A 26594-nucleotide genomic window follows, 5' to 3' on the forward strand; every position below is an offset into this window, starting at 1 on the left:
CTTCTCTCAAATTTACTAGTGGGATGAGTGAGAAACTTTTGTAGACTGGATTAGAATCAAAGTTCTTGTGAATGTTCAAATAATTCTTTTAAAAAGTGGGTAGTGGAAAGCATTACTTTCCCCTCGTGATGAATAACAGAGTCTGCGCTTGTGGTTAGTTCTTGCTAATCTTTCCTGTTCTCTCTTTGTGAACTGTTTACAAGGCAGCAGATGAAACATGATTAGAAGTTTGCCATGCATCCTTTTGGTTTTGCTGCAGTTTCTGCATATTTATTGAGTGGGAAAAGAATACATGAGAACATATGTTCCTTTTTTTACATAACCTTTGTCCTTTACAAAAGAACCTTTCAGAAATGGATCATTGCCCCTTTTAAACTCTTTTTCCATCACATGTTTTCATGCACTCATTCTCTTGCAAGTAAAATATGGGGTTTCTCTTGAAAATGTTCTCACAAGCCAGAGAACCCTAACCACATTTTTATGTTTAATATCTGTGGAGGGAACTATAACATTAACAGCAATAAATAACTTATTGGGTTGGATTTTCTTGTTTCTCATGAACACAAGAAACTATGCCAATCTTTTCTGAAGTTGCTGTTTTAAACAGGGCTCAGTGACATTGTTTTAAAACTTTTACCTATAATTTGCATTTTAAAAAAGTCACTAGACATTTTTTCCTGTTCCCCATCCAGTTCATGTTCTTTAACGGGTCTGCTCCAAAGATGACTTAGTCGGGATCTAATTATGCATTGGAATTACTTTTTTAATGTAGGTAGGTCGATACGCACCCTTCCTTACAGATGAAATCTACTTTTGCTAAATACAGGAGGTTAGTTAGAATAACAGTGTCACCATTTTCTGGTTTGCCTGGATCACCACATGGTTTTCCTAGCAGAAAACAAAATTGAAAATAAGCATAAGGATATGAGCAAACATATGTTAATAGCATTATTTGGATCTCACATTAATGGACAAACAAGTCATGTATTTAATATCTTGGCCTGAGTTCAAAAGGCTGCAACGAAAGCTTCTGATCTTCTCCTTTCTCAGAAACCAGTTCTGTATCCAAGTTGTCCTAAAACAGAAAAGAATAGAGATCTCTTCAAGCAGAACAGTGCCATTTAATCCACTTATATCGATGCCATTGGAGTATATTTTCCAACCTATAATCAAAAGATCAGCATATGACAAAATCCAGCATAAGAGATACAAATTAAACAGAATGTGCCTCTCAAATTAAAGTAAATGAAAAACATGTTTCATGTTGGTGTAGTAGTCCCTTATACACTTGTCCCTCCATATTCGCTAGGGTTAGGGGCGCGAGACCCCCGTGAATATGGAAAAACTGCAAATAACAAAAACACCATGTTTTTACCTGAGAAGACACCTCTCTAGTAGGAATCTCTAGGTCCTCCAGTGCAACTCAGTGGTCAACATCCGACAGTCACTGACCATAGAACTGTGATGGAGGGGCTGCAAAGGCCTAGCAGAGTCTCCGCTTTAGGAACCTCTAGGTCCTTCAGTGCAACTTTTAAAGTTGACCATAGAGTTGCACTGGAGGACCTAGATATTCCTAGAAAGAACATATTAATCGAGTATGTGAATAATAAAATCCACAAATATCAAATATGGAGGGATGAGTGTATTCTTACGTTACTCAGTCCCATACCCTTATAAGTACCTTATATGTGAAAACAGCAGTTGCATAATTATGGTAGTCTTGAAGTTAACTGAGATAATAAAATACTGACCTTCACAAAAAACTGGGAGCGCTGTCCAAGTATAATTCTTAAGACATGTAATAACAGAATTTATTCCAGGGATGGTGTTATAACCTGGACGACATGTAAAGCTCACTTTGGTCTCTGCAGGATAGAAGGGCATGATATCTTCAGACTTTATTCTAGCAAATCTGGCCCTTGCTGGCTTCACACAGGTGCCTGGCAATAAACCAACAACAATAGCATCATTACAGTCCTCAGATCATTAGGTAATCTGGCAACAAAAGGAAACAAAAGACCTGAAAGGATATGCTAATAAGGACTGTAGAAGAAAGACTTCATTTTTTCTGTAAACCATTGTGAGACACCTAACCTAAAGGCCCTGTCTGTCACAAAATCTTCCACTCCAGCCTCCCAAAGTTGTCAAAAGAAAGTATGTACTCCTGTTCAGAACAGCACTTCCAAAGAGCGAATGATCTTAGGATGGTACAAATATATGCATAGCTCAAAGCCAGCATGCTCAGAATACCTCTCCATCCCCCTTTACATCACCCACTCCATGCTCCCTTATAATTTCCTTACAACTTACAACATAAGCACTACTTTGGAAAAAAAAGATGTCATATCCGCAAAAACCCTTTAAAACCTGTCCTGTGAAGAGTAGGCAGGCTTACGTTCGCAAAACTCCTCTATGGGGCTCCATTGTGAATCTGGAAGACATGTTACAACATCCAGTTTCCCATAGATGTTATAAAAACCATCCAGACATTTGTAGTTTACTGACTGCATGGGGAGGAAGCTTTCTCCATGAAGTTTGTTATAAGGAATGGCATTGTTCAGTTTTGGTGGTGGTCCACAATCACCTAAAATGAGTAAAGAATATTGACATTAATTACTGCACAGCTGATTTGTTTTCCAAATATTTTATAGATTTACACTGTGCATCAACAGAAAGCATAATCATAAATATAATGCATCTGAGGAAGTAGACTGAAGTCTACAAAAGCTCATGCTGCCAATTTCGTTCTTTCAGTTAGTTTCAAAGATGCTACAAGATTTCTCTCTATATATGCAATGAATATAGAATTCAGGCACAATTCCATATACATGTTAGTTGGATATTACAAGCATTGGTCATTATTTATAAAACATTTCAAGTGAACAAACCTCTTAATAATCAGTATCTCATCCAAGCTGACAACTTTCTGACAGTTCCTGTGATACTCTTCTGGAGTCCTTTATAATATGTAAAGGAAAAATGAGCTGAAATAGAGGGTGGAATCCTGTTGATTAGTCCCAAATACAGTAGATGCATTCAATTGGTGAAGATGCCAGCCACAGATGCTGGTGAAGGGTCACGAAAAAACTCTTCTAGAACATGGCCACATTGCCTGAAAAACCCACAAAAAAAACTATGGATGCCGGCCATGAGCAAGTCTATTTATGAAAGCTATGCTACAACTTCTTCCACGCAATTAGTCTCAAATGTGTTGCAAGATCCTCTAAGAGTGACCAGTTAGTCTGATTTGAAAGTCAGAGTCTGTGTGATTGTTGTCTCCTCTCTACTAAAAAAAACCCTTCTTTTTACATCTGGACATTTGACTGAAATTTTCTCACTAAACTCTTTCCCATGTTCAGGGCTATGCATGTTGCTAAGCCATGCCTACAGTTCTTTTGATACAAATGTTAAGTACTGTGCACCTTTGGAGTTTGGGACACGTTAAATCCAAAGTACTATCTGATAGAGGATGTGGTGTAAGTACAATCTACCTACCAGTTCATCCCACTTTTAAAAAATTAAACGAGAGGGGCCCCCAATCTTGTCTCTTGTCTTAGGCAGCTATGTGAGTGGCATTACACCAATGGATACAATAATTGATTGTATCACTAAATGAACCCAAGAACCATGGTGCTCATCACAAACGTAGTGTTGTCAGCTGTCCAGATGCATAAGAGGCCATAGCTATGCCTACTTGTAGTGGCAAACATTTGTATCTAACAGAATGCTGTCTCAGTTGCTTATCCTCCCCACTCCACATGCTTCCATGGCTTATCCAAACAGTGGCTTATCTTTTTGTTAGGCTTCCAGGCATTATCTTCCTAGCACTGTCACTGGAGTGAATTAAGCTTGGCCCCAATATTGCACATGCTGGGAAATAATCAAGCAGCATTCTATAAGGAGGCATGCTACTGGGAAACTGCGGAGCATGCATCTCAGGAAGTAGGGTCAAGTCTAAGAAAGCTCATACTCCCAGCTTCTTTCTTTCAGTTAAGTCTCAAAGAAGCTACATGAGCCATTTGCATACTGATTTTCCAGACTAACAGCAATGTCTTTGACTTCTGTAAAGATGCTGTTATTATTGCTCATTATAAAGGACTCCAGAAGAGTATCACAGTCTTATCTGGTAATATTTTGTAGGAGAGAGACAGTGCAGTATAGTGGTTTGAGCTTTGTACTAGGATTCTGGAGATCAGAGTTCAATTCCCCACTCGACCATAAAAACCCACTGGGTGACCCTGGGCAAGTCACACTCTCTTAACCTCAGAGGATGGCCATGCCAAACTCCCCTCTGAAGCAAGAAAACCCAATTATTGGGTTGCTGTAACTTTTTTTTAATGACTTAGAGGCACACAACAACAAATACTGGAGGAAGGTAAGATGGAGCTGGTTGGGGCTCATAGTTGGCCCATCTTGCAGGTTCAACAGCTTCTTTGGCTGCATCTGCACTGCAGAAACAACCCAGTTTGGCACCACTTTAACTGCCATGGCTCAATGCTAGGAAATTGTGGAAACTAGTTTTGTGAGACATTTCGCCTTCTCTGTCAGAGAGCTCTGGTGCCACAGCAAACATTCTCCAGAACTCCATAGCCTGGCAGTTTAAAGTGGTATCAAAGTGGATTGTTCCTGCAATGCAGGTGCAGCCACACTCTTTTCTTGGTACCTACCTCGAATTCCAGAAAGAAGTACCAAAAGCAGCAAAAGCATCAGTTCCCCGTAGGAGACTAAAGGGGACCACATGGTAGCTGGGTCCCTTTCCAGCCCTGGTGTCTCGGCAGAAGTCATCCAAACATGCCAGGGTAGGAAGAGTGGGCTCCCAGGGGGGATAGGAGCAGGAAGGCAGGATCTAAGCTGTGGGTGGCCCTGGGCACTTTGATATTTACTAAGATCTGAGAAAGTGAAATGTGCCTGATTACTAGAACACTTCCTCTGCCCTCCCCACCACTGAGCACTTTCTCTTCCCTCCTTTCTCTTTCTCCATTTCCTGAGGTTTATCACTCCCTGCAAGCCTGGAGGCTTCTATTTTTAAAGACACCAAACTTGCAATTCTGCAGAGCCCTTGCTGCCCCAAGAAAGGCTCTGTTTATCCTACAAAGAGGTGGAAAAGTTTTCTGCTCTTGAGCCTGCATCCACACTGCAGCTTTGATCCCACTGTGGCTCCATGCTACTGAATTCTGAGAAGGGTAGGGGTTTTTTTTTTGGGGGGGGGGGGGCACCAGAGCTTTGCTAATCAGGGTCAGGCCTGTTTGGTACTTGGAGGGGAGACTGCCAACGCATTACCAGCTGCTGTAAGTTATCTAGTGTTTCAGAGGAAAGAATTTGCAAAACCGCCTTTGAATCTTCCTTACCTTGGAAAAAAAAAACCAATGAAATTCATGCCATAAGTCGGCAGGTGACTTGAAGGCACAGACACACACACACACACACACAGAGAGAGAGAGAGAGAGAGAGAGAGAGAGAGAGAGAGAGAGAGAGAGAGAGAGACTATCATGGGTTTTACTTGGCAAGATTTGTTCAGAAGGAGTTTGCCATTACAATTGCCTTTGTTGGCTGTTAATAATAATGATAATGATAATAATAATAATAATAATAATAATAATAAATAATTATTTATTTATAGCCCACCCAATCACAAGGAATCCAGGCTGGTTACAGCAATAAAATACATAAATATAAAATACATAAAAATAAAAATACACTCTTCCTCTTGAGGCTAGCCCTGATGGAGATGGGCCAGCCTTTTCACTCGCTCCCAGGCCAGAAGATGACAGTTGCCATGGAGGGAGGGTTCGTCTTGAGTTTGAGAAAGTGTGACTTGCCCACAGTCACCACACCAGACAGGTTTCCATAGACTAGTGGAGAATCAAACCCTGGTCCCTCTATGTCTTGGTCCAATGCTCAAACCAATTTACCACCCTGAGTCTCCCCACTCCCTGAAATGACCTGTCAGAATTTCACCTCTGAGACTTCTAGTTGAATTTCCTGTCAATCAAAAGTGTAGTAAATGATCAAACCCTAAAAAATAGCTATTGTGGTTGAGCCCTTCCAGGAATAAATAATCAAAACTGCCTGCGATCTATTCTAGGTATGCATAGTTCAAAGTAAGCTCCACTGAAGACATGGGGAGGGAGGGGAAGTCTATATACATATTCTACTTGTAAGAGCTGTCACATGTGAGGATGGCTGGAGAAAGTAATTTGGGCCCAATGTGAAGTTGAAGGCTTTGATGGCCAGCATCCATAGTTTTTTGTGGGTTTTTGGGCTATGTGGCTATGTCCTAGAAGAGTTTATTCCTGACATTTCACCAGCATCTGTGGCTGGCATCTTCAGAGAAAGATGCCAGCCACAGATGCTGGCAAAACATCAGGAATAAACTCTTCTAGAACATAGCCACATAGCCTGAAAAAACCCACAAAAAACTAATTTGGCCCCATTCACACCACAAAAATAACCTGGGATGAATCTAGGTTGAATCCTTGTTCACCCATGTCCCAAATGCACCCAATGCACTTTTTTGGGGTGGTGGGTGGTGGGGAGTGGTGGTTAAAAACCCACCTAACCCAGGATCTTCAAAACCGTTTCCTCCCCCTGACTTTTCCTGAAAGACCCGCATCGATTTGCATTGTTGGGAGTGTGAAAAAGCTTTCAAATTGATTTGGATTGCTTTGTATCATTCAAAGGAAGGGACGTGGCCACATTTTATCCCAAAATGAAGGCCTGTGTGAATAACAAAGGGGTTACAGTCACTCAAAGAGAGTCGCAAAGCCAAAACAAAATGGGAACAACAAACCCAATATGCATCAGTGCGATGATCCGCATCTCCTCAGGACAAAAAATTAATGTGAATGCCCCCTTGGTCTCCTGCTACAAGTAGGTCAAACCCATACCCTTCCTACCAGTGATGAATCCCAATCCCACCTTAAAAACACCTTCTGGGATTCCTGGAGACTGGTAGATGAAAGGGAAAACCAGAATAATAGTTGGTAGTTCAGGGTAGAATAGGAAGGGAATCTCACAAATTTAATTTTCTGTTTGTTACTGCATTTCTCATTCTATGATTCTGCCACGTCCCTAAGGAGCTCATAGTGTGTCCCACTCCATTCCAGTCTACATTTCTGACAGCACAATGAGGAAGGTTAGGACAGTGGTGTCACTAAGGTTGGTGTGACCCGGTGTGGTAACTCATGGGGCCGCCACCCCTGCCACTGACTTCTTCCCAAACCACACCATACAGAATCTTTCGTCATTTTTTTGTACTAATGTTACTCATAAATCGTATTTCCATATGCATAGCTTCATGTGGTTAAACTGAAAATGTGGTAAGAGGTGATGTTTTAAAGAAAATCAAAATTTTTGAAATTTCAAACTTTTTTTTAAAATGGAGCCTTTCCTTTCTCCTCTCACAGAGTCTCACCCCACTCACACCATCTCTTACATCATTTTAAATGGAAACAGGTAAATGCTATGGCCCATTTCTGCCAAAATGCAGATACTTGAGGGGCAGTGGTGTCATCCACTCTTAGGGTATCAACTGGTGTGCTTCACACCCTCCACATAGATGCCCTAGTGATGCCACTGAGTTATAGAGAGAAAAAGAGACTGACTGACCCAAGTTCCCCCAAGTGAGCTTCATTGTGGCTGAGTGGAGATTTGCACCCGTGTCTTCTTAGCTTCCATCCAACATTCTCACCATCACATCACACTGGTTAAAGTCCCACAGAGCCTGGGGAGAATTATCTGTGGAGTCAGAAAAGGCTCCTGGGAATACAGATTTTTCAGGTTCAGAAGCGATTACTCGGCAGTATGTGATTCTTCTGGACACTCCACTAAAAGACCCTTTGTGGGCCTGAGTTTCAGTCATGGTAATGTGGGTGCATTAGTGGGAAATAGCAAAACTAAAAGCAGGACAGTAAAATAAGGGCAGCACTGAGCTCAAGGGCTTACTGGAAGTTCTTACAAAGGCATCTCAAGTTCATTTCCAAGCAGACGGTTTTTCAAGTGTCAAGTATGCACTTGAAACAAGTAGTGTAACAACCACAAAAAAAGCTATGGCAACTAAAGAACAAAACAAAATGAAACAGCCCTGTGTGTGGCCACCTCCTCTGCAATGGCACATACAGCAGAATGTTGTAATCCTGCTTTTGCAATGGTTTGTCAAAGCCCTAAGGTTTACTGCTTTTCAATTAGAAGAAATAGTTCCATCATCTGCCACAATGTTGCCCATTCTTTTGTTCTCAGTTCTCAATTGATCCTATCCTTCCCCACCACTTCCCTCCTAATTCTTTTCCCTTAGTGGTTTTGTTGTTGTTATGTGCCTTCAAGTTGTTTCCAAGTTATGGCAACCCTAAGGCAAACCTATCATGGGGTTTTCTTGGCAAGGGTTGTTCAGAGGGGGTTTGTCCTTGCCTTCCCCTGAGGCTGAGAGCATGTGACTTGCCCAAGTTCACCCAATGAGTTTCATGGCTGAGCTGGGAATTGAATGTTGGTCTCCAGAGTCATAGTTCAACTTTCACACCACCACACCGTCTCTCTTCCATCTGGTCTAGATTCTGTATATTATGGGGAAATGCTGTTTTATCATTAAATGCCTATACTGTAGATAGAACATTTTAGCAGAGTCTCCTTCCTTAGAGGTCTTTAAACAGAGGCTGGATGGCCATCTGTCAGGGATGCTTTGATTGTGAGTTCCTGCATGGCAGGGGGTTGCACTGGATGGTCCTTGCGGTCTCTTCCAACTCTGTGATTCTATGATTCTAAAACGGTTAAGTATAAATACCTCTACAATATCAAGGATCAAACTATCCTGTGCATATTCTTTGAAGGGGGAGAAGGAACATTGTGGAATCTCTTCTCATATATATTAAATAAAATTAAGTCAGTCTGTTTTGTTACTGCATCATATGAAAAGCAGCTGGACAGAGTTTCACCACATTTGGAAGTTACATGCTGGGATGATCTGACTTAACCTACAGGCTATGTGGTATACATACAGTTCACATGGAGGGTCTTGAGGAGTACCCCTTTTTATTATTTATTATACAGGGTAGTGTCAGAGCAGTTGCCTGAGGGATACATGCCCTCTCAAGGGCAATTAAAACTAATGTGCAATATGAGGAACATTTGGGCATCACAAGATCTCCTGAGCAATTGAAATTGAATTATTTTAACTGTGATGACTGTTTTTTCTGAGCAATGCTGGGTACAACAGCTAGTTTGCAATACAGTATAAATCACTGATCTAGAGGTGTGGCCTGAGGAGAATCTAGCCTGAACTTCCTTCTTGTGGTTCAATGAAACTTGACTGAGTCTTTTGGTTTTGCAAAGTTATTTTGAAATGCTTTGTTGTAGGTGTTCCCATAGTGAAGCATTTCTGTGGAACTACTCACTATTTGGTGTCCTGTACCAACTGCATAAACACTGGTGCAATGTACGTTTCTGGAGCAAAACTTAAATAGAGAAGGAATGCCTCACTTAATTCCTGGAATGTTTTATTCAGCATTCATTTAATTTTGACAAGTACTCTCAGAAGAACGTAGTTTACTTTCAATAGAGGCTTTATATTTCTTTCGTTCAACAAAGAAAAAAATTATTCAAGGCAATATGGAATTTACAACAACACTATTTACAGATAGGCAAAATACCTTGTTAATTTTAACATGCTTTGATCTCCAGCCTGTCACTTTTGAGGACCATATTCCAGTGATAAAGATAGGTTACTTCACTCTGTTTCACTGACATTTGTATTATTTCTGTTACTTAATAAAAGATACACAACACATAATGGATATAATTTAGTTTTTTTGTTTTTTTAAAACCACACAGAAATAGTTATTGCTCTGCTTGAGAAATCCTGAAGAACTGAGAAGTGTGACAGTATGGATAGCTATGTTTGCATGCCTTCACTTTGCCCTAAACATTGAAAAACGAAATAGATTATTTTGTGATAGGCAGCCTTCAGGATAGATAACCAAGAAGATCCCATGAGACTTCCATTGTAGCATTTTCATATAAAAATAAGACAGTGCATCACTTCCAAGGCAGAAATATGACCAGCCCTCTCCTGTGTCAAACTATGGGGCCATGCTCAAAATGCTTCTCTCAAAATGCTTCATGCTCAAAATGCTTCTCTCTGTAGAGGCAATTTGTTTAATTGTGAAAAGCATCAGCATTCGCTATACAGTACCCATTTCCAGTTCTTAACTGGAGCACTACTTATCAGAAATTCACTGCAAGCAGATCAGGGTCTTAATAGCTTCACCTTTCTTCTTATTCTACAGCCAAGAATCAGAACAGCCTGGATGATGGTCAGTTTTCCTGTGGAATCAACGAAGCATACATTTCAAATTAATATTTCCATATTTCACTTAAAGAAATTTCAACACTTACTTCCTGTGAATTCCATTCCACAACACACATAACTTTTATTGCAAGAAATATTAGCAGCTTTCACACTGAAGAGATGACCAAACTGTAGATGCTCAGACAGGAATATCCAGTCATGCAGAATCAGAAATAGTCTAATTACTATACTACAAAATGCTAACTGCTGAGTATTAAATATAAAGCAGAGTGAATTGATGAGCACAAAAGAAACAGTTCCATAAATAGTTTAGACCAACTATGTTTAAAATGATTCATTTCCACCATAGCCCATCTTTAGATCCAAAATCATATGTGAGTTTCTGCATCAACATGGGAATCTTAGAAGTGTAACAGCTGTAGAAGTCACACTCCAATGGTTGGTGGACTCCAATTTTTTTCATAGCGGGAGGCAGAATATAAATAATGATGATGACAATGACAGTGATGATGGTACTAGTGGTGATGGCTTCTTGAGTCCTGGAAGGGATAGATCTGCATGTGAAATCTAGGATAGGAGGTGAGGGAGAAGAGGAAAAATCTAGAAAAGAGGTAAATATTTAATTATATGCTTAAAATAATATTATTATATAAAATTGCATTGAATAGGTTATTCAAGGGGTACCGTGACATCAAAACATACCAAGCACTGAGTCAGTTGGAGTGGCGAATCTTTCATTTCAAAGAAATTTAAAAGGAATATGAAGATGTTCAGTATTCATTGGGACCTATAAATACAAACAGTTTCAAATAAAGAAGATCCTTTCTCTTAAAGCTAAAGACTTTTAAAATAAAAACAATCTAACAAAGTGAAAGAAAATGTGAAAGAAAAAGGGAAAAAATCAAAAGGCAGTTCCATTATAATTCTCTCCTGTTTCAATTCCATGAGAAATAGCTGTTTCCTATTTCTATAGATATAAGTGTAATTGCACAGAATTACTCATAAGTGTAACTTGTTAGATGTTCCAGCACAGTTTATTTATCTATCTCATACCCCAGAAAGATGACAGATAAGATTACACCAATATGCTTTGAAAAGCACAGGAAAGGTATGGTGGTCTCATGAAAATAACCTATTAAAGTAATGATCACTGTTTAATAGTGGGTAGTAGTTTACTACTCAGACAGTAGAACTAATACTAGTGACTGAGTGGTAAAGCATATAAAATTATTGCTGGATGAATTTAGGGATGACGCATTATTTTTTGTTCATAAAGTTCTCTTACGGTAATAAGATCTGCATTTCATAAATACAGCAATTGCAGCAGCCAGAAGTATAACGCCAACCACAACTCCTTTAAGAAAAAAAGGAAAGAAACTCAGTGAAATGCTGCAGTAATGCAGAACAAGGTAAAAGTAACAGATTTACATTTCAGGAAAAGCCAAAGTTTAAACGCAACTTTCCAATACAGTAGGTCCAAGCTAAACTGGGTTGGTTGGGGTGGGGAAGCAGAATCAAGCCATATAACAATTTAAACATGAAAAACACAAAGACATCTAAAACTGGCAGGAAGGGAATCATCCATTTGCTCAGGACATATACCAAAGAAGCAGACAGGCAGATAATTGACTCCAGTATTGAGTACTGTGTCTCATGTAGCTGAACACTTCCTCCAATTTTCTGATTCTGAATTTAACATCAGATATATGTTCCCTTCATAGCAGAGACAGGAATCCTTCCACTGACAACCATCCTTCGAATAGGAAGGATGAAGGTTATGAATATATTTTGTTCTATGTTCATTAAGCCATATCAGGTTTAAACTCCTTACTATGACCACAACCACACTGCAGAAATAATCCAGTTCAGCACTGTTGAAATGTTATGAAATTCTAGGATTGGTAGTTTTGTGAGAAATTTAGTTGTCCCTGTCAGAGACAGCTCTGGTGTCACCACAAACTACAAATCCCAGGATCCCAAAGCATGGAGCCGTGGCAGTTAAAGCAGGCTCAAATTGATTATTTCTGTAGTGTGGACATATCCTAATTTACTAACTTCTTTACTAATCCAAGCAATATTTTCAATACACATGGTAAAATAAGTTGCTATCCAGCTTTTTAAAGGCATAGTAAAACCACTCAAGTGAATTAGCTCAGGTACAGTGAATATGGATACAGCCATATCTTGAGCAGGAAATTTAGCATTCTTTTTAAAATCAGAAGCCTGTCTGCAGTATAAGGAAAATCTATATTGGATGCAACTATTTGCATCTTCCCAGAGTCAAATTAGATGTCAGTGCAAATAGTGTGGTGATCCACAGCTTGTCTCTCACAGTTGGAGCCTACCTGCACTCCAAGAACACTTGCCCAAAACATGCACCATTTCAGCAGTTCTTCAGCAATTTGTGCAGTAGTTATACTGCAAAGTGGAGACTGACAAAGGGCACAGAACATTAAGTGTTCTATGTTTGCTTCCATCAAATATTAAAGAACAAGAGCAAAAGCTGTATATTGCTCTTGCATCATCTTACTCTGTAATTACTTACCAACAACAATTCCTGTAGTCTTCCTGGTTCCTAAAATGAATGAAAAAAATGGTTCCAGCCACATGGAGCACCAGATAAAGAGTCTCTCTTTTTCTAAATCAAGCAGAAGAATGGCTTTCTTGCTATTAAACATATGTAAAATGAGAATTCAGATGTACTTCCAAACCCAATATGTAGTTCATTTAAAAGATTATGATGATTAGCCATATAGGAGCCAGCCTGGTGTAGTGGTTTGAGCATTGTACTATGACTCTGGAGATCAGAGTTTGGATCCAGGCTCAGCCATGGAAACCCATTAGGCCATGGGACCCACACTAGCTTGGCAATGGAAACCATACTATCTCAGCCTCAGAGGGTGGCAATGGAAAATCCACTCTGAAGAAACTTGCCAAGAAATGCCAATGTTGCCTTGAGTCCAAAACAACTTGAAGGCACATAGTATAAAAAACATAAAACCTCTTCTGCACTGTTCCCCACTCCCTCTGACATTCTGGAACCATTTTAGAAATTTCCCTTTTGATAATAGAAAAAGGCCAATTGACACAGCATACGTTAATTTTTATATAAAGTCAACATGCATGTGCATCTTGAGAAAGGCATGATCGTCTGGAAAGATGTTCCTCGATGCATTGAAAGGCCCAGAAAACTATTAGGGATGCATCTACATGCATTAATGGACTCAGAAAATATTAGCAATTCAGGTCAATACAATATCAGCACTCCAAGCCCTATTTACTTCAGTGGGACATACCCCAGGAAAGTAGGCATAGGGCTACAGCCTAAAATATATTGTTAAAATTAATTTATAGAAGCCAAATTGAAGTCTAGCACTGCACTGGGACCTCTATGGATTAAGAGCAAGCCAACCATAATTTTTTATCCAGATAAGTTTTTCACATGTGCCAAATTTAACGGTACATGAAAGTCTCAGGACAAATAATGAAAATCAGAACACTAAATGCTCCCTTCAGTGTCCCCTCTGCCTTATTTATTAGAAGGGTGAAGATTAATCCAGAAAGAAGGTTGTTTGGCACCACGACTTTTTAGCTTTACCTGATTTTGTTTTAGGAGCTGTTCTACCTGGACTCTGGGTAGACCCTGTATAAGACAGAGAGTTTTATAAAATTTTACAATTAAAATTGTATTAAACTATTACAATATTATTTTATATTATACAGTATAATTAGTATATTATTATATTATAAATAATATAATAATATTGTTATATTATTTATAATATAATAATATACTAATTATACTATATTGATATATTAATTATAATATATTAATATATGGCAATATAAATTAAAAAGATATCTCTACTTGTGCAGAAAATGAGGCGGGGGAGTAGATGAAGAATGGAGTACCACAGCCAAAAAGGAAGTGGAGGAAGAGAGCTATATGGAGAAAATGCAGAATGACAGTATCACACTAGCCTAGAGACACATGAAGAAGTGGAGAGGGAATACAGTAGGGAAAGCAGTAGTCAGGAAGACATGCTGAAAAGTAAGTAAGAGCTTAAGAAAGCATGGGGTGTGACAAAAAAACTGGGTAGAGGATACTGGGGAAGGGCAGAAGTGAGCAGCATTTGTTTACCAGTTTCAGGACTAGTAGTGCTCTTCTTAGAGGTTGGCCTTATAGTTGGCCCTGTTTGCCCTGCATAACAAGAAACAAATATTAATGTTCATATGTTGGTGACTAATGCATTGATGACCTCTCTCAATAGCTTAGGAGCCAAATAATTTTTATGATAGTTTTTTGTGAGTTTTTTGGGCTATGTGGCCATTTTCTATAAGAGTTTATTCCTGATGTTTCTCCAGCATATGTGGCTGGCATCTTCAGAGAATGCCAGCCACTGATGTTGGCGAAATGTCAGGAATAAACTCTTATAGAACATGGTCACATAGCCCAAAAAACCCATAAAAACTATGGATGCCAGCCATGAAAGCCTTTGACTTCACAATTTTTATGATATTTGTGAGAGGCTGATACAAACTATGGTAGTTTTTCTTAGTAGAGTGCCAGTCACAAACATCTGTGCCCAAAATAGTGAGTGTGATACTGAGGTTCAGTCTGAGCACCAAATTAGAAGCTAATTATTTCCATCATAAAGCAGAACAAAATGCCAATTTAATCTACCTCTCATTCATTTTTAAAAAATGCACATCTACAGGCAACACATACCTTCAAGTCCTGAGGAAATGCCTCATGATATCCCTTCTCCCAAAATGCCTCTGGATCCCATTTGAGGCCAAGAGGCATTCTACAGAAAGGAAGGAAAGATGGTGGGGATGCTAGCAGTCTAAGTTAAAAATTAAGAGTGCAATCCCAACAGATCAAGATGTCCAAAAAGACAGTAGACCAGCTGAAGTAGTGATATCCCTTGCAGCCTAAGAATGATGGATGTTACTCAGGACTTGCCCTCAACAGAGATGATAATAAATCCATGAATATAAATTATATTAATGTTTTTCAAAGGTAAGAAAACACTTAAACCAGAATGTAAACTACCTTTTCTCTCAATAAAACTTACTGTGAGTTTGGAAACATTTTCTGGGGAACAATATGGGGAAGGCTCTGTGTTTTTGAAGTTTATTGAATGTCATGTCGACCCAGGCATGGGATGGGATCTGGCTGGAATGGGTTAAAACTGATTTTACCATATGCAAAATTGCTGGTGTGCTGCCGCTTGACCATCCCTCATCCTCCAGCAGTGCTCTGGTGGCCAATTTTGATACTATGGAAGCTGCCAGAGCTCTGCTGGAGGATGGGTGATGGTCGGGAGGCAGCACAACAGCAATTTTGTGAGCGAGAAAAATCAGTTTTAACCTGTTACAGCCCGATCCTGTCTTGTGCCCGGGACGGTGTAAAAAGTACATGCGGTAAACTCCTTCCTTCGCTGCATTGTTTCTCCTGTCGCTGCCTCCTCTGTTATCTTTTCTATCAGATGGCATCTATGGTAGTGAGTGCTATATATAGCAGAGAACTGGACAGGGAAACAGGAGGAGACAGAGGAAGCTGCTTTGTGTAACAAAGGCATACACAGGAAAGATAGATCTATCTGTGCAGAATGATGGAATCACACAAGCCTAGAGACACATGGAGAAGTGGAGAGGACACACAGAAGAAGGAAAAGGGAAAGCAGTAGTGAGGAAGACATGCTGAAAAATGAGTAAAAGCTTAAGAAAGAGTAGGAACAAACTGGATACAGGATACTGGAGAAGGACAGAAGTGAGCAGCATTTGTTTACCAGTTTTAGGACTAATGGTGATCTTCTTAGAGGTTGGCCTTATGGTTGGCCCTGTTGGCCCTGCATAACAAGAAACAAGTACATATTGACTTTCATATGCTGGTGACTAATGCATTAATGATCTCTCTCAAAATCCTAGGAGTCAAATAATTTATGTGATATTTGTGAGAGACTGATACAAATTAGTTTTCCTTAGTAGAACACTTCTAAAGTCTTCTTTTCTCCAAGCTGAATATACCCAGCTCCCTATGTCTTTCCTCATGAGACGTAGTTTCTAGACCTTTTCTCTGGACATGTTCCAGCTTGTCACTATCATTCTGGTGCCCAGAACTGGATACAGTATTCCAGGTGAGAACTGATCAAAGCTGAATACTACCACTTCCATTGATCTGGGCACTATTCTGTTGTTGATGGAGCCTAGAATTGTGCTGGCTTTTTTGGCTATTGCATCACACTGTTGGCCAATGTTTAGCTAGTGGTCTACTAAGACCCTTACATCCATTACACATGTGCTGCTTTCAAGCCAGGTATTACTCATCCTATATTTGGACATTTCATTTTTCATGCCCAGATGTAGTATCTTACATTGTCCCTGATGAAATTCATTGTATTAATTTTGGCCCAGTTCTCAAATTCTTTTAAAGTTATTTTTTAAAATCTTATTTCTGTCTTCTGGGGCAGCTATCCTCTCTACTATGGTGTTATCTGCAAATCTGATGATCATCTCTATTCCATCATTCAAATAATTTATAAAGGAGCTGAACAATATTGGACCCAAAAAGGAACCTTGTGGCACCCCACTTGTTACTTCTCTCCACAACAAAAGGGAACCATTGGTGACTCCTCTTTGGGTTGGCCATAAGATACCCATGCATTGATAATCTCAGCTTTTGATTTCCTGCATTTCACTCTTTTGAACTGCACTTAGGCTGGTTTGGAAGCTGTTGCAACTGCTGAATGCAATAGCTGAGCAGCTCACTAGAATGGCCTACTATGAGCATATTACACCAGTAGCAACCACATTTCAGTGATCAAGGCATGCACTCATGGTAGTATCATTCCATTTCATGTTAGAAACATACCTTTTTAAAGAGGTATTTCCTGTTTGTACTGGTAAAATAATGTTGACCAATCTAGCAGTAGTGTACTTATCATTAATTGTTCTGTTTAACTCAAACATGAAAGCCTGTGACATTACTTTAAATTTCAGTAAGTTTTATATAAAAATCAGCAAAGTGTAACTCTAGAGCTAGCAGTGGCCCCTCAAACCTGTTTTGTTCAAATCTTGGGTCAAATCTAAGTCAGAAATGCCACTCTTCTTAGCACCAGTATTGTGGTTAGAGCTCAGGACCACATGAGAAAAGCTCATAAAACATGCCCCCCATGCCAGCTTTAACCAGTTTTTTGAAAGAGACTCTTACGTTGACATTCTGGAGGTTTTGATTGCCATTCAACTCCATCTCCCTTCAGCACACACTGGATAGAAGACAATCCAATTAATCTGTACCTGGAGAAATAGAAAGCATGGAATGTAAGAGAAGATGTTCTTACCTTATTTTTCTATAGCTCCTTTAAAATCCTAGATTTATTTTATTAAGAAATGAATGGATTAAGGAATGTTAAGGCTTTTGTTTATGGACAGATTAAATGCAAATATGTAAGAGTTTGTGTGTCCCATTTTTCCAAGATTTACTTGCCCCTATATTAAAATGTTGGTGTGTGTAGATTTACCTGGAGTTTAAGACACTTCACTTAAACTCTTATTTTAAAAAAACATTAAATAGTAAAATCAAGGATTGCTTTTAGGAATTAATATTTAGAAAAAATTATTTTCAAGCTGTGGCTGGTTGAATCTGTGGATGGAGAGGGTCAACTGTAAAACATTTCTCCGTCACAGGAGAATCTTCTTAATCTTTCTTAATTTTCCTGCCTTCACTCACTAGTCTACTGCAAGCAGAAAACCAGGGATCAATGGTGGCATTGTCAAACCTTTCCTACAAAGTGGGTTTTTAAAAAGTTGTCAGACCATGGATTCCTCTCCCCCCCCCCCCCGGTTCTCTATCAATCTATATTAATTTCAGTGGTTCTATTCTAGTCTTGATTAAATCCAGATCTAATCCAGACATTTTACAACATAATTATTTTTTAAAAAACAGTGCTTAGTCAATACACACCCTTCCTCACAGAAGAAATTTACTTTTGCCAAATACAAAAGATCAGTTAGAATAACAGCTTCACCATTTTCTGGTTTTCCTGGATCCCCACATGATTTTCCTATCAAAAACAACATTGAGAAGAAACATGCAGAAGTTATAAGTATAATGCATTAATAGGCAAAGAATCTAATCTAATTTACTCAGCCCTGGCCAGATTCAAAGAGCCACAAGGAAAAATTAGGCTCTTCTTCCCTTCTCATGAACCAGTGCCCTAAAATGTTAGGTAAGGCGGGTTACACACCGCCATTTAGTATGTGCTCCGCACGTCCTAGGACACGCAGAGCGCGTACTAAATGGCAGTGCCCATCCACATGGTTGCTGCCATATTTCCGTCTTGGATGCACAGCATCCAGATGTGCGCGTGGCGGAAGTGACACCGCGAGTGTGCCTCGCACCTTGCGGCGCCACTTCCAGGGCCCAAAAAGGAGCGCCGTTTCGGCACTCCTTTTTAGCTGCACCAGGAAGCCTCGCGATCTGGCCGCTGGGGCTTCTCGGCGTAGCTAATGGAGCCGGCGCCAGACCGCCCACTTTTGGGTGGTCTGTAACACGCCATAGTTGCTCTTAAAGCTGAAAGGAATTTCTTCCTTCCTTTTCTTTTTTTAAAACAACAATCTAGACAGAATATTCACAGACCAATCACTTTTGTCCTTTTTGTTGTAATTAATAAAGAGCTGAATGCATTTCAATTCTCTAAAATTAAGGACCTCAAGTACAATTCCTGACCTTTTTTTTTCCTTTTTGGTTTGTTTGTTTTGTTTTTGTCCTGATGTTTCATGAGATTGGTTTTGGATGTTGGTGTTCCTTTGGCAATGTATGCCATATTCAAAAACAAAAAAGCTATTTGGATCAATATTGTCAGAATATTTGTCAATTTCATTTATTTGGACATTTTAACTGGTGTTCTTGCCTCAATCTGAGATGCTTGGACAGTTCATAGCAGAATTATCTGAGTTATCCATGCCATAATATGTCCACTTTCTGTAAGCTCATTTGATGGAACTGAAGCTTGTCATATTTTATACACACTATGAGAAGTCATGATTCACTCAAAAAGACATTAATTTGCTTGGAAAGGTGGAGGGCAGTAGAAAGAGGGGCAAACCACATGCCAGATGGATAGACACAATCATGGAGGTCACAGGCATGAATCTACAGGACTTGTCCAGAGCAGTAGAGGACAGGGGGGCCTGGAAATGTATCATCCACAGGGTCACCATGAGTGGGGGCTGACTCAAGGGCAGTTAACAACAACAAAGTATATGGGTATACTTTCTGTATAGGAGTATGAAAGCTGGACAGTGAAGAAAGCTAACAGGAAGAAAATCAACTCCTTTGAAATGGAAGATGGAGGAGAGTTCTATAGATACCATGGACTGCTAAGAAAGACAAATAAATGGATCTTAGAGCAAATTAGGCTTGAACTCTCACTAGAAGTCAAGTTGACTACACTGAGGGTGAAACAACCTGACTTGTCAGAAAAAAACTTTGACGCTCAGAAGGCAGTAGGAAAAGAGAAAGCCCACACTACAGGCGGATTGATTCAACCAAGCCTAAGTCTGCAAGACCAGAACAAGGCAGTTGATTATTGGGGTCCTTGGAGGCCTCTCATTCATAAGTTCACTATGTCAAAGTTGACTTGATGGCTAACAATAACAACAAAATATGATCACAAAAAGATACAAGCAGAATAGATTATGCCAACTAAATGAAAAGGAAATAAAAACTTATTGTATCTCTGTGCCTAAATCACTTATATTCCTCAAAAATACAATCTCTACAGAGTTTATCAAAATAATCTATCTACTGAGCATCATACCCTTTTGAAGTCATTTGCAAGCTGAAATGCTGTGGTAATCTTGAAGGTAATTTAGAGAATAAAATACTGACCTTTACAAAAAACTGGGAGCACTGTCCAGGTGTAATTCTCAAGGCAAGTAATAACATAATTGATTCCAGGGATGGTGTCATAACCTGGGCGACAAACATATGCCACTCTGGTCTTTGCAGTATAATAAGATTTAAACTCTCCAGCCTTTACTTTAGCAAATCTGAACCTTGGCGGCCTACTGCAGACGCCTGGCAACAAAAGGAGACAGAAGACATAACAGACTCTGCTAATAAGGACTATAAAAGAAAGACTTCACCTTTTATATGATGCACTGACATTACGAATGCCATATCCCGCCAGCAGCCGGGACTGTCCCGTTTTTGATGGTTCTGGGACAGTCCCGTCCAGTTGCCGCCAATTCCCGGGTTTGGGCCCAGCCCCTGGCCCGGCCCCGCTCATACGGCCATCGTCACGGCCACTAATGCAGGTGGCTGGTCATCCTCCTCCTCCTCCACCTTCACGCAGCTGCACACAGGGCTAAAAAGAGGAGCTCGTCCCTTTGAGGCTGGCTGACCAATGGCAGAACAGTGGGGACGGGGCTGTTTCCAGCACTAGTCTGCCATTGGCCAGCCTCAAGGAGGAGGCAAAGCTTGTGAGGAGGAGGAGGTGGAGGCGGAGGCAGAGGAGGAGGACAGAGAGTAGGCCTATGGGCCAGGGGGAGGGGAAAGGGCCCTTTTCTGGTGTCACATGGCGCCGAGGAGGAGGAGGAGGTGGAGGTGGGTGGCCATTTTCTAAGTGTTCCCCCCCCCCAGTGTGCTTTTGGTGTATTTTTTGTGCTTTTAGTGCTAACAAGTCTGCCTAGTTCTGACAATGATGGTGATGGTGGTGGTGGTGGTGGTGATGATGATGATGAAGATGATGATGATATTGATATCAGCAACCTTCTGAGGCATGTGCCCTCTCTTTCTGAAGGCGAGAGAGTGTGACTTTCCAAAGTGTGTTTTTTGTGTATTTTTTGTGCTTTTAATGCTAACATGTCTGCCTTGTTTTGACAATGGTGATGATAATGACATTGATATCAGCAAGCCTCTGAGGCATGGCCAATGTAAGTTGCTCTGATTTTTACAAACTCATGAGCAGTGAAGAAAAATCAAAGTACCTTGACCAAGTACACACTTCTGAGAAGTACAGTTGGGGTATGAAACCTGAAACCGAGGGCAAATCCACTTCTTGTTAAACCACCTTGACATGTTAAATATGCATAGCCATATTAAACCATGTTAAGTGTTAAACCCAAAGGGTTTGGTTATGCAATAAGCCTCTGAAATATGCAAGAGGCCATGTTAAATAATGCTATGTTAAATGCCCAAATATGCTGTTGTGTGTGTTTTGGAATGTGGGGGGAGGTGTTTGGCTAGAAAGGGAAGTACATTTCTGCCATCTGTCTAGGAATAATGCCAAAATGTCCTCCATTTTGAGCATGCCTAAGAAACATGTGTTTATATTAATGATTTTTAAAATTATTAATATTTTTTTAGTTGTTCGTGTGTCCTACATTTGGGGGCAAAATTTGTCCTACATTTGTCCTACATTTTTTACATTTGTCCTGGTTTGGAGATTGACAGTTATGGCAACCCTAACTGACACACATTGGCAGTATTAGCCACACTTTCAACTCAGGCTACAAACTAATCAAAAGGAAACACGTGGCCTATGGTTAAAACAGTGCTTCCCAACAGTGGACAATTTAACGATGGTACAGAGAAAAGTAATAGCTCACAAAACTACATATCCCAGAATTCCATACCTTTGAGCCATGGCAGTTAAAACGGTGTCAAACTGCATTAATTCTGCAGTGCAGATTCAACCTCAGAAAATGAAGCAAATCCAAAACACAACTGCAAGTGTATAGATTGGGATTGGGGACTGTGATTGTATTATCCCTATTCTACTACCTGTGGTGAGTCTTGGTCAATTTCTGGATTCAAATCAAAGTGCTGGGATTGCCCACTAAATCACTTCATGTCTTGGAAGGGAGACATCTGGAAGACCACTACTCTCCAGATGTGTCTGCCCACATACTTAACTCCACAATAGAAACCTTTTTTTCCCCTGCTGCTTTTGTCATCTGAGATGTGACTGTGCCTACTGGAAATATTCTACTCTCCGTTAGTACTCCAAGCTCTGAAATGCTCTCATCAGAGAACATCTGATGAAACTGGAGAAAGACAAAGACTCTTCTATTTCCTCAGGGCTTTCTTATTCCTATGTACATTGCTCTTGGAGAGACAGTAGTGTACACTGTTTTGCATGTTGGACTAAAAATAGTTTTTGTGGATTTTTTGGGCTATGTGGCCCGAAAAACCCACAAAAATTATGGATGCCGGCCATGAAAGTCTTCGACTTCTCATTGGACTAGAAACCTGGGAGATCTGGGAAACAGTACACTGGTATGCATGTTGAACTAGAAATCTGGGTGATCAGATCCCAGCTCAGCCATGGAAACCTATTGTGGGATCATGGGCAAGTCACATTCTCTCAGCTTCAGAGAAAGGCAATGAACAAATCTTTCCAAGAAACTCCCATGATATGTTTACTTTATGAGCACCATAAGCTGGCAATGGCTTGAAGACACATAACAATAATTGCTCTTAAGCCTCATGTTATTTCCATTTTTATTCGGCTGATTGATTTTGTGCTTCTCTCTTGAGTTTTTTCCCTTCTTACTTGAGTTTTTATTTCATAAATTCATAAAAAAAAAAAAGTTAAACACAAGCATATATAAACATGTTTTTCCAGTGATCTTTTTCATTCTTGGTTTCAAACTGGATTATTTCTGCAGTGTGTTTCAGAACCCTGAAAACAGGATTCCTGCCATAGATTGTCATCATCGATCCAAAAACTAACAATAATTTATTAGAAGATCTCTGCATACTTCTTATAAGTAGAGTTTTGCAAGTCTTGCATATATTTTACCTCTTTTTTTTGGTAAACAGCTAGTAATATAGTAAGAATCAGCACACTGAAAAAATAAAATAAAACTTACGTTCACAAAACTCTTCTATGGGGCTCCAAGTTGAATCTGAAAGGCATGTTACAATATCTAGTTTTCCATGAACATTATAAAAACCATCTAGACATTTGTAGGTTACTGATTCCATGGGGCGGAATCTTTCTGCATCAACTCTGTTATAAGGAACAGCATTGCTCAGTTTTGGTGGAGGTCCACAATCACCTACAAGGAACAGAAAACATTGATCTCAATCAGTGCATAACTGGTTTTGATTTTCTAATATTCAAATATATTTGAATTATATATATTCAAATATTTGATTTTCAAATATTATTTTTGTGTGTTTATTTTAATAACAATTGCAAAGCATACCCTAAGCATCCGGTTTCAATGAATTCATACAAATTCTATGATTTATATGACAGGTGGAAATCATGTGGCCCTCCAAGGTATTGTTGAACTGCAGATCTCAGCAGCTCTAGCCAGGCTGGTCAGTGGTGAGGAATTCTGGGACTTGGCAGTTCATCAACATCTCAAGGTCAGCCTTATCTCTACCCTTGGCCTAAATCCAATTACTCTCAATTGAGAGCAGGGCAGGGTCTAGATATTTGGCCACCCTAGGCGAGAAATACTTTGGCGCCCCCCCCGGCCACCTACAATCCCCAGCGGGCATTGCGGCTGGAAGTCCCGCCCCTTCCCAGCCTTCCAACCAATTAGGGAGGCTGCTGAGGGAAAAGGGGCGGGACTTCCTGCCGCAAAGCCCGCTGGGGCTTGTAGTCCCACCCCCTTCTCCCCGCAGTTGCCTGGAAGCCCCGGGGAGAAGAGGGGGAGGCGGCCCCCTGTCCCTTCCTTCCCCGCGGGTGGCTGCACCCGTGGGAAGGAAGGTAGAAGGACGAGGTGCCCCCCATCCCTTCCTCCCCGTGGGTGGCTGCACCCGCGAGAAGGGAGAAGGAGGAGGTGCCCCGTCCCTTCCTCCTCATGGGTGGCTGCACCCGCGGGAAGGAAGGAAGAGGAGGAGGCACCCCCCCGTCCCTTCCTCCTCGCGGGTGGCTCTACCTGCTGGAAGGAAGGAAGAAGAAGGCGCCCCCCCCCCGTCCCTTCCTCCTCGCAGGTAGCTGCACCCACAGGAAGGAAAGGAGGAGGAGGAGGCGCCCCCACCATCCCTCATGGGTGGCTGCACCCGCGGGAAGGAAGGGAGGAGGAGGAGGCGCCCCCATCCCTTGCTCCCCGCAGGTGGCTGCACCTGCGGGAAGAAAGGGAGGAGGCGGAGGCGCCCCCCATCCCTTCCTCCCCGCGGGTGGCTGGAGAGGGCGCTTGGGAGCATGCACGAGCGCAGCTCCGGCTCCCAGGGCGCCAAAGTCACATCTCCTACTGCTCTGCTGGGAGCGGGGCTAGAGCTGCGCTCCAGCCAAGCACCAGCCCCTGCTTCCCCTGAGTCAGGCCCAGGGCAGCAGGAGAAGAGTGGGTGCCCTGGGCTGGGACGGGGCTGCGTGCGTGCACGCGCGCACGTGCATGCAGAGGGGCACAAATTGTGCCCCTGGTCTTTTTGTGCCCCAGGCGACTGCCTAGGTCGCCTATATGGTAGGGCCAACCCTGATTGAGAGTAAGTCATCACTTCAAGCCAACATGGTGCATAGTTGAGTGTTGGACTAGAATTCTGAGTGACTAGAGTTCGAATCTTTGTTTGGCCATGGAAAAACACTGGGTGGCCCTGAGCAAATGCCCAGCCTTTGAGGAAGGCAAGGGCAATACCCTATGAACAAATCTCATCAAGAAGACCCCCACAGCAGGCTTGCTTTAGGGTCATCACTCTGAAATGACTTGAGGTTATTGCTGTTGCTGTTGTGTGCCCCCAAGTTATTTCGGACTTATGGTAGAACATAATTTTTTTTTCTCAATTATTTTCTTCTTCTGAAAATCTTTCATCCTTTTTGTGTGCAGTTGAGTCTTCTTGATAACCAGGTGTACAGTACCACTACCACTATTTCCAAGAGTCCACAATCAAACGAATATTCAGAATTGACAAGCAATGAACAAGTAGCAAGGTGCTGGAATTAGAATTAGTCTCCTCTTTGTAAGGTACACACACATCAAATGAGAAGGTATTGTTGTTCTTCTGTGCCTTCAAGTCATTTCTGACTTATGGTGACCCAAAGGCAAATCTACCATGGGGTTTTCTTGGCAAGATTTGTTCAGAGGAGGTTTACCATCGCCATCCCCTGAAACTCAGAGAGTGTGACTTGTCCAAGGTCACCCAAGGGGTTTCTATGGCCGAGGCGGTATTCGAACCCTGTCCAGTCCAGTCCTAGGCCTCATTCACACTACATAATAAACCGTTTTTTAAACCGGTGTAAACCAGTTTAATGGGCCCTTGTTCGCACTTGTGCTGAATTTCTGATGCAGTTTCTGGGGGGGGGGGGGGGCACAACGCTAAACCCAGTTAAACTGGTTGTTCTGAATCCGCAACATTCCCAGCATCTTTTTAAATGAACTGATTCAGCGCAAATGTGAACGCACTGTTGATTGGATTCGGTTCCCTGTGGCCTAGTCACTCCTGTGATGCAACTCCATTTTGATTCGATTCTATTGATAAATGTGAATACAAAGTGGAGTAAATTGAAATGGGCAGATATGATCGCTGTTTGAACAGTGTGAACATTTATTCGGTGCTAAATCGCTCCATCAGTGCAACTCAAAAATCGTTTTATTATGTAGTGTGAATGAGGCCCTAGTCAAATGCTCCAACCTCTACACCACATTGGCGACTTACCTTGAATCCGGTAGAGGAGCGAGAAAAACACCAAGAGTGACTGGTACCAACTGGGCAAGAAGGATCCTGACATTGAGCATTCCTGGCCTCCAAACAGCCTTTTCAACTGATGGAGGCTTCGGATGCAGGTGAGATGTTAAGGGGCGGGGCTTAGAATGGGAGGGGAGGGACCAAGGCTGGGGGCGGGGCTTAACCCTCCAGGTACATCATAGTGGGCCGACTTCTAATACTCTACAGGGAAATTTAGGGTCCAAAACACTTCTGGGAACTGTAGTTTTCTGAAACATTTAGCTTCCTCTGTCAGAGAGCTCTGGTGCCACAATAAATTACAATTCCCAGGATTCTCTAGCACTGATCCAGGGCAGTTAAAGCAGCCTCGAACTGGATTATCTCTGCAAGTGTGTTATTGACCTAGGAGACTACTAAAATCAGCACGGGCTGCATCCAGACTGCAGAAATAATCTGGTTTGGCACCACCTTAACTGCAGTGGCTTCATGCAATGGAATTCTGGGCATTGTAATTTTGTGAGATATTTATAGTCTTCTCTGTCAGAGAGCTCTGGTGCTACACCAAACTACGAATCCCAGGATTCCCTAGGATGGAGCCTAAAGTGGTATCAAACTGGATTAATTCTGCAGTGTGGCAGCATCCTGAGTACTTCTGGCTCCTGC

General features: G+C 41.2%; 2 protein-coding genes across 9 annotated transcripts in view; both read right to left on the reverse strand.

Annotated features, from left to right (window-relative positions):
- LOC149315941 (complement component receptor 1-like protein) overlaps positions 1–5025 on the reverse strand; it is a 58645-nt gene extending 53620 nt beyond the window's left edge. For 2 of the 3 annotated variants that reach the window (XM_089514449.1, XM_089514448.1), the window contains exons 1-4: positions 4668–5025; positions 2396–2584; positions 1752–1940; positions 789–888 (exon numbers count right to left, since the gene is read on the reverse strand). In XM_089514449.1, the coding sequence (XP_089370575.1) occupies positions 789–888; positions 1752–1940; positions 2396–2584; positions 4668–4785 (596 nt within the window). In that variant the 5' untranslated portion in view covers positions 4786–5025. Of the gene's footprint in view, positions 1–788; positions 889–1751; positions 1941–2395; positions 2585–2888; positions 2951–4667 lie in introns of those variants that run through there. The other variant, XM_089514450.1, reaches the window with a different exon arrangement.
- Positions 5026–9533: 4508 nt separating this feature from the next.
- On the reverse strand, positions 9534–26004 carry LOC149315942 (complement decay-accelerating factor transmembrane isoform-like). 6 transcript variants are annotated; one of them, XR_016280419.1, is made up of 12 exons: positions 25923–26004; positions 23186–23374; positions 20199–20387; positions 18270–18369; positions 17517–17602; positions 16096–16155; positions 14442–14501; positions 13899–13943; positions 12846–12875; positions 11586–11654; positions 11003–11087; positions 9534–10314 (listed from the first exon to the last, which is right to left on the reverse strand). XR_016280419.1 is itself a non-coding variant. In XM_089514460.1 (11 exons), exons 1-11 carry the CDS (start codon positions 25993–25995, stop codon positions 11071–11073), a joined length of 918 nt encoding a protein of 305 aa, XP_089370586.1. In that variant the 5' UTR covers positions 25996–26004; the 3' UTR covers positions 9534–11070. The 6 variants fall into 6 exon arrangements, 1 of the variants encoding a protein (XP_089370586.1); XR_016280423.1 differs by lacking the exon at positions 25923–26004 and adding an exon at positions 23525–23755; XR_016280420.1 differs by lacking the exon at positions 16096–16155.
- Between the last annotated feature and the right edge of the window lie 590 nt (positions 26005–26594).

Source organism: Sceloporus occidentalis, unplaced genomic scaffold, assembly GCF_023333645.1.
Source record: "Sceloporus occidentalis isolate IW3139 unplaced genomic scaffold, rSceOcc1.0.p SCAF_3, whole genome shotgun sequence".
NCBI lineage: Eukaryota > Metazoa > Chordata > Lepidosauria > Squamata > Phrynosomatidae > Sceloporus > Sceloporus occidentalis.

Bases quoted from the DNA above. Each gene is read 5' to 3' on its own strand.
- LOC149315942 (XM_089514460.1), bottom strand. From the start codon at position 25,995: ATGTCAGGATCCTTCTTGCCCAGTTGGTACCAGTCACTCTTGGTGTTT. The intron at 20,388-23,185 runs GTAAGTTTTATT...TTTTGTTGCCAG, and splicing joins CATAGAAGAGTTTTGTGAAC to GCGTCTGCAGTAGGCCGCCA. The intron at 11,655-12,845 runs GTAAGTAATTAC...TTTTTCTTAAAG, and splicing joins GACTACAGGAATTGTTGTTG to GAGTTGTGGTTGGCGTTATA.